Consider the following 13,466-nt stretch of genomic DNA (forward strand, 5'->3'; position numbering starts at 1 on the left):
TGATTTGATATTACAGCTAAGACAGGCCCAGTGTATAACTAACAGCTTCATATCTGAAGGAGACCTGCCGTCAGCCCAGACATTGCGGTCCTTGTCACACAACTGCTATGATGCTGTACTATTGCTTTACTACACAGTAGTTATTGCAATCATTTAGCAGAGATATTGGTGACAAGGCTTTTATAATGTGCAAAGACCACCATTAAGTCGGATTCAGACGGCAGTGTGAAATACCAGGCCAGTCACGTCCGCAAATCGAAAACGCTCCATGCCGGCATCGTGAATGTGTCCAGGAGCTGCCTAATGTAGCACACTATTTTGGCCAGTAAATTGGATCAAAACGGTGCATGCTGACATTTTTTTTTCACCCCCATACAGACCTTAGGTGCAGACGCTCATCTGAACACTAACACTGAGCAATCAGATACTTGCCTTCATGGTCTACTTACTGCCGTAAAATCATGCAAGCCGAAATTGCATTCATTACTATAGGTCACAACACAGTTGTGCCCATTCTAGGTTTACATTCGCTAATCATTTATTCTAAAGAAACCATTGTGCTGTTCTGGTTTTGTATTCTTATGTGCAAAATTTTGTGTGTGTGTAAAACTGCAAAACACAATGGTCCAGATTCATCAAAAGCAATGTTGTTCATGCCAGTCTTGATGACTGGGTGTTCTAGAGTCAGAGACACCCGATTCATTAAGGGGCTTAATCAGACATCTTGAATGTCGAGTGCACCTTGCCACAAGTCTTATTCCAGTTTGGGACTGAAAAAAGAAAGGGTGCTTTCACACGGCGTTCAGGCACCCATTATAGTCTACGGCCCTGTCGGCGCATACACCTGAATCCCATTTTGCGGGGAGTTCGGATGCAAGCCCCAATGGGGCCAACGAATGAGTGCATGAACGCAATGTGAAAGCACCTTTAGGTGTACCACGTCTAGAAAGAATCTGACTAGCAGGCATCGCCATGCCTTGCCCATTTGGCACAGCTGGCCAAAATGGTCGTGAAAACATGAAAAGTCGGAAAATATTTACGCAACTTTAAGTGTTATTTTTCAGTGTTTCATGCCAGATTTCTGGCTTAGGGTAGGTTCACACTACAGATTTTTCCACACATGTGAAAAAAGGACAGCTAATTCTGATCAGACTGACATCAGTTTTTCTCATACATGGGGAAAAAAAAAATCTGCCTTGTCCTGTCAGTCTGTGAAAATCAGATTGCACTCGTATGTCAGAGTGCGTTCCAATTTCTTTTGTAGACCCATAAACTTGCATTGCCGCTTTTGATCCAACCCCTTGGATCAAAAGCAGACATGTCTGGGTTTTTTTTTTCCACCAATCATGCTATACAAGAGAGGGAGGAATATAATATCGGACATGTCCACAGTCCCATATAATATCATAGGTACGAGTGCTATCTGTGAAAATCACTTGTATGAGAAAATCGGTTGGGTGCACGAGCCCTTATACACTTTGATGAATGGGGCCAAGGTGTGTGTTTTAAACTCCTAGCAGTAAGATATGTTCCATTCATAGATCTGTGGGTTTAGAGCGACTTCTTTACTCTTCATCAATGCCCTCTTCATGTTTAACAGAGGAGAATGCCCTCAATTGGGCTGATAGGGCAATAATTAAAACTATGAATTCTGATCCAAGCTGTAATAGAAATGGGTAGCTATACTCACAACTACTTTACACTCCAATGTGTACAATTCTAAAATCCAAAAGTGAGCCACTATTTGGCATCAAGTCTTTTATACATTTGATTTGCTGTTAAAAAAAAAAAGAAAAAAAAATGCCTAGTAGGAAACAGGTTATCCCACTCCTTAATGGGTCAAAGGATTGCATGCAGCAGCTTTGAGATTACTTCTGAAGACATGGAAAGACCGGAATAGTTGATTGGGGATGTGATTTAGTCAGCATATCCTGGAACATCTGCAGTCCAACAGTTATTATGGAAACATGGCGTGGTTGTCATTAAGATATGACCATGGCTCATTCAAGAGTTCCTCTGCTTTCAACGAGCAAACATGTCATATTTGGCACCAGCCAATGATCAGTGGGCAGGCAAACTGCAGGGGAGGCAATTTGCTGTGTTGCATTCGGAATATGAGCAGTGTGAGGCAGGAAGGAGTAGGGGGAATGCTCATTAGGAAAGATGCTTCAGACGTCATATCTATTGGGGTGACTCTGTCGACTGTACTGAAAGTGATCAGTCAGTACACTGGTCCGACCATACTGATAGTCCCTTCCTGGAGTAAAGGAGGGCATTCCATTCTGGAGCTTTTCAGGAAGCTCACGGTGGTGGTCAAGGGCCTGAATTTCTGAACTTGCAAGAGGAAGTAATTGCTTCTTTGCCTCCTGGTTAGCGTCATACTTGGCCTGGAATAAGAATACATGGATCAAGACCATAGTACTCCAAAGTGTAAAACTTGCAAATATAACAGTTAAAACAAAAATGCTTCTAAACATAGGTCTAAGGGGTAACGTTTCTCCTTGTGGAGAGTGACACACCGCCTCTGGCATGCCAAGGTAAGGAGGCTTATTAGTCGTGCAATGCTCCTCTGGGAAATTTAATATGCAAATTGCCTCTTGAGAGAGGAAGAGGACTTTAACTCTATAGCGCCACCTGTTGGAAGCAGCAATCTTACACGTCACGATCGAGCCTTTAATGAGTCGTGCAATATGACTTGTTAACACGCAACCCACAAAGTATAGCGTCGGCATGATAAGGGGGTCAACTCCAGGCACATGCCTCAGATGACCCCACTCAAGCAACTCCACAGAATAATAGTGGACCGAATAATGTGCACCGATTGGTGTAAGCAGGTATCCGTCGTGGAGCCTACCTTTCACCATGTGCATATGAAAAAAAGGGAACAGGTCTCCACATTGACATGCAATGTGCAAACAAAATAATATGTGCTGAGAGAAGTTTAAACATACCAGGAAGACCTGGGAGGAATAGTCGGCCCTAAGGAAGGGCGCCCCAGTGATCACTATTCCTCCTGGGTCTTCCTGGTATGTTTAAAACATACTATCTGTGTAAGTGAGACATGGTGTCATATGGGCAATTGTGACGTATGTAATTATCTGCATTTTATGATACAATTGTTAATCTTAATGAGAGTACATACCTAGAACTATACGTAACCATTTTTTGGTGTGATTTATGATATATCTGAACCACGGGATTGAATTGTCAGTATCCTTGTCCGTTTAGGTGTCAGCACCTTTTCCATTTGTTGTACTGTTGTGTGTTTTTTTTAATATTTATATTTAATAAAGATTGTCACAATTTTCAAAGCAACTAAAACTCCAAATTCCTTATTTTGTCGATTGCAATATGACTTACGCAAATCATATTGCAAGGCTCGTTAAAGGGTCGATTGTGACTTGTAGGATTGCAGCTTCCAACAGGTGGCACTATAGAGTTCCAAGTCCTCTTCCTCTCTAAACATAGGCACAACTTACCAAAGTTAATTAAAGGGAATCGTCACCAGGTTTTGCTATGTAACGCGTGAGAGGTATGATGTAGGGGCCATGTCCCTTATTCCAGTGATATGCCACTTATTGGTCTACATGCTGTCATTTTGCTAAAAAAAGCACTGTTTTATCTTCTGCAGATCATCCAGTGGTCAGAATGTTAAGCTCTGTATAACCCTGCCCACACCACTGACTGGCAGCTTTCGTTGTATACTGTATACAGGCAGAAAGCTGCTATTCAGTGGTGGGGGCTGGATGACACAGCAGTTGACTAGGAGGCACAAGACCCCTAGTCCTGTAGTGATAATCTGCTGATAAAACACGGATTGTTAGTGAAACACCAACACGCAGCCTAGTGACATCACCAACATCAGAGTCACAGCCCCTTGGATCAAGCTGCTTGCAGTTTCTATAGCAAAAAAAAAAAAAAAAAAAAAAAAAAAGATTCCCTTTAAAACCTTACACCCTTAACTGATCGGTGTTTTGATATATTTGCAATTGACGCATTGGATTCGAAAGGGTCAGAAAAGTACAGAAATGGTCTCAAGAGTTAGGCTTCATCCTATCTTTGGGATAGGCCATAAATAGAAGATCAGCAGGCGTCTGAATCCAAACTGCCCCACTGATCACCTTACAGAAGGAGCAACAGCTCCCCTTGATTGTTTAGCAGGCACAGCTCAGACTAATTCACTTTAATAGAGTGGTACCAGGATCAGCAATGAATCTCACAGCTCCCAGAAAACTCCTTCAATGTTAAAGTTTTTTTCGGATATGGAGCAACTAGAAATTCAAGAACATATTTACTCCCAACCATAAAATAACTGTATAACCAGTATCTGTCCCATATTCTGAAAGTTATTAATGTTCTCTGCTCACCTTGTTATAAAGAAATACCCCAAGAATTGCAGTTAACATTCCTAGAACATTTGTGAAGGTCACAGGGTTGCGAAGCATAATCAGAGATACTGTGATAACCATGATCCTTTTGGTGGCATTCGCAACAGAATAACTAAGTGGACTGATAAGGTTTAGAATGCTGAATGCAATGAGGTTCTGGGCAAAGTTACATGTCCCACTGATCACAAGGAGGAGAAGCGTCCATGACCACTGGGAAACCGAAGTCTGAAGAGGAGAAAATGGAAAGTTAGTGCCAAAATACAGAATAGAATAGAATAGAATAGAATTATTACATGGGCCACAATTTTAACTTCCTGGATTTTAAGGTTCACTGTAAAGAGAAAGGGGTGTATGTAGGAATGCGCTGATGTACTTAAACCAGAGTAGAGAGGACACTATGCATCTATATGAGAGGGTCCAAATAAATTCTACTACAAGTCCTGTGCCCCTCATATGAATGGAGTGGTGGGTGACAGTACAGTGCTGGGTTATCTCCACCATTATCATAGACCAAGTGAAGCAGAGGTGCACAAACTTGACTGTTGCAAGTTAATCCAAGCAATTTGCCTGTGCTCGAAAAATATGTTTGCGTCGCGGCGGCTGCATGTCTCGTGGCGGTTAGACAATCCCTGCATGTGGTGCGGCTGTCTAACAGCCACGAGACATGCAGTCGCGGCCACGTGAACATATTTTTCGAGCACACCAAAGATACTGTTAGCACCCAAGCGTGCTCCTTATCCGAGCACGTTCGCTCAACACGAAGTCTTCCAAATGAAAGCTCCTCGGCACATTTCACCCCTGCCCTGATGGTGGCCTGTCATTTGACAATTACACATGAGCAATGATGATTGGGATTGGTCAATGCCCTCAAGTTCTTCCCCATAGACATATTCAAGCACAGGCAAATTGCTTGGATTCTGCTTCTCTTACTACTCATTATGTGAAGAAATAAAGGTGATTCTTATACAGAGGAGACTGGAGGGTCAGCGTGTTCATGTTCCTATTCATGGATATTAATTTGTTCACATTACTGTTTTTTTTATAATCAGGATAATACATATAAGCAAAATGTAACAAGTTGAAAATAGACTATAAAAAGCTGCAGCATTTTTGTCACTTTAATATTATATAACAGTCAGCAGAATCCGCAGCAAATGAACTCACCAGATCACTCTCCACTAAAAAGGATGACAGGTCTAATAACACCCATGTGGGGATCATGAAAAAGACAGCATGACAGCCTAGGAGGTTGAGTAAGCGGAGATGGTGAATACGAGAATCTCGGAGCACCTGCAGAATTAAAGGTGACTTCTTATGTAAGCAGTAATGACATTACTATGCAAATAACCCAACATTTCTGCATATACATAGCCATATAAATAAGTTGGGCACCTTGACGTCAACTAGATCCATACACTACTGATTTGCATAGTCCAGGGCTGTGGAGTCAGTAAGCCAAACCTCCGACTCCACAGCCCGGCCTCACTACTGAGCGTGTACATAAAGTGCAGCACAGATTCATCTCACTGCCTCACTACTGAGCGTGTACATAAAGTGCAGCACAGATTCATCTCACTACTGAGCATGTACATAAAGTGCAGCACAGATTCATCTCACTGCCTCACTACTGAGCGTGTACATAAAGTGCAGCACAGATTCATCTCACTGCCTCACTACTGAGCGTGTACATAAAGTGCAGCACAGATTCATCTCACTGCCTCACTACTGAGCGTGTACATAAAGTGCAGCACAGATTCATCTCACTGCCTCACTACTGAGCGTGTACATAAAGTGCAGCACAGATTCATCTCACTGCCTCACTACTGAGCGTGTACATAAAGTGCAGCACAGATTCATCTCACTACTGAGCGTGTACATAAACTGCAGCGCAGATTCATCTCACTGCCTCACTACTCAGCATGTACATAAACTGCAGCGCAGATTCATCTCACTGCCTCACTACTGAGCGTGTACATAAAGTGCAGCACAGATTCATCTCAACTACAAACCTAGACCCTTAGATCAGGAACAGAACAGACATTTATAGGACATGAAAACATTTAGGCTATGTGCCCACGATGCAGAATTGAAGCAGAAAATTTCTGCAGCGTTTCTGCACGTTCTTGGCGGTAAAAAACGCATGCAGATTTTACACGGGTTTTTGCAGCGTTTTTACATGCGGATTTGACTTGCGTTTTTCAAGTGCATTGGGACCTCAAATCCGCATGTGGAAACGCACAAATAATGGATATGCTGCAGATTTTTCGGCAAGGAAAATCCGCTGTGGAAAATTCCACATCAAAAACGCATAGTGGGCACACAGCCTCACAGCACATCCTGCATTGTACTAATGCACCCAATGTATTATTTCAGGAGTCCATTTTATATCGACTCCACCAAAATGTACACAGACTCCACAGTCCTGGTGCATACGCCGATGTCCATTCTCTGCTCCATATACTGTACTGTTCTATACCTATTCTTAGATTAGCTGATTTACACATCAAAGTACCTATATTATACAGGGCAATAGGTGCAGAAACACAATGCTGATGTTCTCACCTATTAGTCTGGCAGACTAGTTTTAAGGTGCTTTATATGTATCATTTTGTTACTCATTTTAATACAGCAACCAGATGTTACAATGTTGAGAATTTTAAAATTCCTGCTCCCTAAATTAACAACATTTTCACATAAGGGAAAAACAATAAATTAGTGCGGTAAACACATGTATTTCATGTGGGGTGTAAAATTCTTGGTTTTGTCTTACAACCTTTCCTATTCATACCCCTGTATAAAGGGTCCAACCTCACATCCTTGATCTTTTTATTCCCAGCTCATAAAGTTATGCCATGACTTTATGATCAGAGGGGTCTAACCTTTTAGCCTGTCACTGATTCACAGAATAACAGGGCCACAGCTCTGGCTTAGCACAGCAACCACTTCAAAGCTTCCTCTGGCCAGCAGCGTAGGAAAGCGCAGCTTGCCCCTTTTCACCTGAATGCGGATAAGCTGCAGTTCCAACCATAGCAAGGCCCCACTTTGCAGGAAAAGAAAGCAAACAGTGAAGAGGAGGCAAGTCTTTACAGTGGCTACTAGGTGCTCAGGTCCATAAAGTAGTGTTCGTAGTTGTTTTCATTGAGTTGAAGATCTCAGTGTTACCCCCAAAACCAATGAAGTTGTGTGGTCATTAGGCGATGTGTCTCCATATAGCAGACTCAAATGTATCAGCCAAGCAGCTCACAACTAGACTGCTACTTTGTGCTACCAGAACACTTGGGCTCTGTTTACATGCAGCAGTTTTTTCATGCAAATAAGCAGTGTTTTACAGTAACAGCAAAAACCATGAGACTTCAGAAATCTCATGTACCATATTTTACCAGCTAGAAGATACACCCCAAATTTTGGGAAGGAAAATAGGAAAAACATTTCTTAAAGTCAGATTTTACTATAGCTTACCCGGGAAGGCAGGAGAGGTGGAGCTGGGTCACAGGAGACAGTCGCTGCTGCAGGAAGCTGGCGGTGGAAGTGGGGCGATGCTTGGGGTCCTGGGCTGGGATGAGGGAGTGTTCAGCCGTGCAAAGCTGCAGCTGGCCCCTGGCTTTCAGAAAACGTCAGCAGAGTCTCTGCACTTCCCATTGTTTTGCCTGGCACTGTTGAACACCCCCTCCTCTCACCCTGGGGTCCGCAGCATTGCCCCACTCCTGCTGCCGCCAGCTACCTGCAGCAGCAACCCTGCCACACTGCAGCCACCCCCCTCTCAGTAAGCTAAATTCGGATTATAAAACGCACCCCAATTTTCCTCCCAAATTTGGCAACGGGTGAGTCTTATGATGCAAAAAATACAGTAATTGCATGGGTTATTTTTTCTCATTATTGCAGGAGTACTGCAGCTTTTTTTTTCAAATTTGCAGCATGTCAATTCTTTAAGCGTTTTTGCAGCCTTTTCTCATTCATAGAAAGTAAAAAAAAAAAGCGCAGAAAACCGGTAACTGCATTTTTAGCTAATAAAACTAACAGGTACTGTAAACAAATTACACATGTTTTTACTGCCATGAAATCAAGTTTTGGCTGCAGAAAAAAAAAGCTTTATGTAAACACAGCCTAAAACGAACATGGGGTTACTTAATGCTAATACAGGCTAATATAAATATTAACTGGCATAACTTCCATATGTTATCCTGGTACATGGGATAAAAGAAGCCAACGTTCAATATGTACATGAATGTATTTGGCTATGTAAAGCAATCACTAACACTAACCTTCTTGGAGAAAATGTTCTGCAGAGAAAAGCAGAGTGTCGCAGCCAATGCACTGATCAGACCCCACATGTCAAAGGAGATCTCCGTGACCGTGGCCAGAAGAACACCTCCTATGATTGGAATCAGGGACACGTACACCTAGAAAAAGGAGCAGGATGTTCATAGGACCAGAACATTAGATATCTAATGACGCGTAAACCAATGGGATACTGTAATATCTGTCTCACCTTAGTAGTCTGCTTTTCCTTCATTATTATCCTTGAAAGAAGTACCACCCATATTGGCATAGTAGCCTTTACTGTAATAAAAGCGCAAAAACATTGGTAGTGAGAACAAAAAAAAATCCAAGACCTCACAGAAAACATTAATGGGTAATTGCAATACTGCATTCCTTGTAATGGCTTAAGACAACCAGTCCCCCAGGATAAAGTGGCCAGTTTTTACTCTTAAGAGCAGCAGTAATGTCATAAGAGTATTCTGCGTGTTTTGGGTTTTTTTAGTAATTTTTTTTTGTCAATCTACTGAGATATGGGCCTTTTTCTTTACTGCTGTTTGGTATGGTATTTAAAGGGAACTGGTCACCAGGTTTGACCCATATGAGATACAGCCACTACTTTTTAGCCCTCATACACAGCATTCTGCAATGCTGTGTATATGCCCCCGATCCAACCTGCAAGACAAGAAAAAGACCTTTTATTATACTCACCTACGGGGAGGTCCGGTCGGAAGGGTGTTGCTTGTTTAGGTCCAGCACCTCCCTTCCTGCAACGTCACCCTCCTTCTTGCCTCGTGTGTAGGAGGCGTCCCGTATGTCATCCACACACAGTCTCCCGGCATCGCGCTCCTGCACAGGTGTACTTCTCTGACCTGTTGAGGGCAGAGCAAAGTACTGCAGTGGCGGCGGAAAAGGTCAAAGTGCCCCGGCACATGGGCACTGCGGTGCTTTACTGTGCCCTGGTCAGGGCAGAGAAGTACACCTGTGCAGGAGCGCGATGCCTGGGACATTGTGTGGATGACGTACGGGACGCGTCAGCCACACGAAGCAAGAAGGACGGCATAGAAAGAAGAAAGGAGGCGCTGGACCCAAGACAAGCAACACCCATCAGACCCAACCACCCTATGGGAGAGCACAGTAAAAGGTCTTTCTGGTCTTGCAGCTCAGATTGGGGGCATATATACAGCATTACAGAATGCTGTATATCAGGCCTGAAAGGTGGACGTATCTCATATTGGTCAAACCTGGTGACAGGTTCGCTTTAACAAATGGGCATTGCTCACAGGGTACTTATGTAGAGCAGCCTAAAGACACGCCCTAGAGAATACTGAGCAACGCCCTCTTGTAAGGACCATGAAAATTTGCATATTGAGTGCCCTACGGGAAAAAAATAAATGAATACATTTATATATAATAAATCAGTTTCAGCAAATAGGGAGTATACATCGTAATTGAGAGCTTCAGCATTTTCTATTTTCATCTGAGGATCTCTTATATGGGAACTGTTACTATTTACTTCCAGAGGATAAAACTGCGTCCTGCTCCAATATCCAAGAAAATGTCAATAACCCCCCCCCCCCCCGATGCCTATGAGAGGAGATCAAAATGATCCTTGTACTACATCTCCATTAGAAAAGTACATACAGTGAGATCACACCAATGGTTTGGCCAACAAACAGGCTTTGTGACTTGTAACTTCTTGCTTTGCCTGAAAAACTGGTACAAAAAAAAAAAAAAATGCACACGTTTCCCCCTGCCTTCCCCAAGGCTGACAAATTACGGTAAAGGTTTTCAAGACACATTATGTTAGGAATACATGTGGTTTTCAGTTGAGGCATTCAGATCTAATTTCCGTCAATATGGCCATGTGAGGGCTTATTTTCCGTGGGACAAGTTGAACGTTTGAAACACCAGATTGATTTTACCATATCGTGTACTGGAAACGGGAAAAAATTCCAAGTGCAGTGAAATTGCAAAAATAAAAAAAAAAAAAAAAAAAAGAAGTGCAATTCCACAATTGTTTTTTTGTTTTTACCATGTTCACTAAGGGCTAAAACTGACCTGTCATTACGATTCTCCAGGTCATTACGAGTTCGTAGATACCAAAACAAAAGGTTTTTTTGTTTGTTTTTTTTAATTTAAGATGTGGGGAAAAAAAATCCAAAGTTTGAAAGAAAAAAAAATATGGCCATTTTTCGGGATCTGCGGTGAGGGCTTATTTTTTGCACACCGCGCTGCCGTTTTTATTAATAACATTTTGGAGTGGATATGATGTTTTGATCGCCCATTATTGCATTTTAATACAAATAATTTAACTCAGGCGTTTTGATTTTTTTTCTCGTTATGCAGCGATACCAAATGTGTATTTTTTAGTTATTTTTTTAATTTTTTATGTTTTTATTTTGAATGGGGCAAAAACAGGGGTGATTTGAACTTTTATATTAACCTTTTCACCCTGAAGCCTGTTTGCACGTTAATGACTGGGCACATTTTACAATTCTGACCAGTGTCACTTTATGAGGTAATAACTCTGGAGCGCTTCAACGGATCCCCCTGATTCTGAGATTGTTTTTTGTGACATATTGTACTTCATGATTGTGGTAAAATTTCTTCGATATCACTTGCATTTATTTGTGAAAAAATCTTTTTGCAAATTTTCAAACTTAATTTTTATTCCCTTAAATCAGTCATGCAACACAAAATAGATAATAAATTACATTTCCCACGTCTACTTTACATCAGCACAATTTTGAAAACATAATTTTTTTTTTTTGTTGGCGAGTCATAAGGGTGAAAAGTTGACCAGCGATTTCTCATTTTTACAACAATGGGCGGGGGGAGATCACATTTTCTCCACACATGTTTATAAGCCCCAAATTTAGTATTTTCACATGGGCAACAGGAGAAAATGGACCCCAAAATTTGTTGTGCAATTTCTCCTGAATACACAGATACCCCATACATGGGCATACCCAGGATCAAAACTAGGGGGGGCAAGCCATGGTCACAGATACCGAAGAGAAATATTATAATTATATATATATTACAATGCAAAGATTTCACTTCTTACATTACATGAGTGATATCTATTGTAAATTCCACAATAGCTCAGAAACCGGTGAATCGCTCCATGCGGAATACTGGCCCCCCATACAAGGCTGCATGCGGAATACTGGCCCCCCATACAAGGCTGCATGCGGAATACTGGCCCCCCATACAAGGCTGCATGCGGAATACTGGCCCCCCATACAAGGCTGCATGCGGAATACTGGCCCCCCATACAAGGCTGCATGCGGAATACTGGCCCCCCATACAAGGCTGCATGCGGAATACTGGCCCCCCATACAAGGCTCCATGCGGAATACTGGCCCCCCATACAAGGCTCCATACAAAAGACTGGCCCCCCATACAAGGCTCCATACAAAAGACTGGCCCCCCATACAAGGCTCCATACAAAAGACTGGCCCCCCATACAAGGCTCCATACAAAAGACTGGCCCCCCATACAAGGCTCCATACAAAAGACTGGCCCCCCATACAAGGCTCCATACAAAAGACTGGCCCCCCATACAAGGCTCCATACAAAAGACTGGCCCCCCATACAAGGCTCCATACAAAAGACTGGCCCCCCATACAAGGCTCCATACAAAAGACTGGCCCCCCATACAAGGCTCCATACAAAAGACTGGCCCCCCATACAAGGCTCCATACAAAAGACTGGCCCCCCCATACAAGGCTCCATACAAAAGACTGGCCCCCCCATACAAGGCTCCATACAAAAGACTGGCCCCCCATACAAGGCTCCATACAAAAGACTGGCCCCCCCATACAAGGCTCCATACAAAAGACTGGCCCCCCCATACAAGGCTCCATACAAAAGACTGGCCCCCCCATACAAGGCTCCATACAAAAGACTGGCCCCCCCATACAAGGCTCCATACAAAAGACTGGCCCCCCATACAAGGCTCCATACAAAAGACTGGCCCCCCATACAAGGCTCCATACAAAAGACTGGCCCCCCATACAAGGCTCCATACAAAAGACTGGCCCCCCATACAAGGCTCCACACAAAAGACTGGCCCCCCATACAAGGCTCCACACAAAAGACTGGCCCCCCATACAAGGCTCCACACAAAAGACTGGCCCCCCATACAAGGCTCCACACAAAAGACTGGCCCCCCATACAAGGCTCCACACAAAAGACTGGCCCCCCCACACAAAAGACTGGCCCCCCCACACAAAAGACCCGCCCCCCCACACAAAAGACCCGCCCCCCCCACACAAAAGACCCGCCCCCCCACACAAAAGACCCGCCCCCCCACACAAAATACCCCCCACACACACAAAATACCCGCCCCCCCCACAAAATACCGCCCCCCCCCCACAAAATACCGGCCCCCCCCCATACAAAATACCGGCCCCCCCCATACAAAATACCGGCCCCCCCCATACAAAATACCGGCCCCCCATACAACGCTCCATACAAAATACTGGCCCCCCATACAACGCTCCATACAGAATACTGGCCCCCATACAACGCTCCATACAGAATACTGGCCCCCATACAACGCTCCATACAAAATACTGGCCCCCCATACAACGCTCCATACAGAATACTGGCCCCCATACAACGCTCCATACAGAATACTGGCCCCCATACAACGCTCCATACAGAATACTGGCCCCCATACAACGCTCCATGCAGGCTGTTCCCCACACATAATGCCTCACGCAGGCTGTTCCCCCCACATAATGCCCCACGCAGGCTGTTCCCCCCCACATAACCACATAATGCCCCACACAGGCTGTCCCCCCCCACATA

At 43.7% G+C, this 13,466-nt stretch overlaps 1 protein-coding gene across 1 annotated transcript in view; it reads right to left on the reverse strand.

Moving 5' to 3' along the window:
- Nucleotides 1–1,643: 1,643 nt before the first annotated feature.
- The window catches only part of SLC35E1 (solute carrier family 35 member E1), a 34,158-nt gene continuing 22,335 nt past the window's right edge, over nucleotides 1,644–13,466 (reverse strand). The window contains exons 2-6 of the mRNA XM_073655446.1: nucleotides 8,878–8,948; nucleotides 8,651–8,788; nucleotides 5,553–5,678; nucleotides 4,368–4,613; nucleotides 1,644–2,387 (exon numbers count right to left, since the gene is read on the reverse strand). Coding sequence (XP_073511547.1) covers nucleotides 2,169–2,387; nucleotides 4,368–4,613; nucleotides 5,553–5,678; nucleotides 8,651–8,788; nucleotides 8,878–8,948 — 800 coding nt within the window. The 3' untranslated portion in view covers nucleotides 1,644–2,168. The remainder of the gene's footprint in view (nucleotides 2,388–4,367; nucleotides 4,614–5,552; nucleotides 5,679–8,650; nucleotides 8,789–8,877; nucleotides 8,949–13,466) is intronic.

This window comes from Phyllobates terribilis, unplaced genomic scaffold, assembly GCF_046119375.1.
Source record: "Phyllobates terribilis strain yellow unplaced genomic scaffold, ASM4611937v1 Scaffold_1__5_contigs__length_1240528914, whole genome shotgun sequence".
NCBI classification, from domain to species: domain Eukaryota; kingdom Metazoa; phylum Chordata; class Amphibia; order Anura; family Dendrobatidae; genus Phyllobates; species Phyllobates terribilis.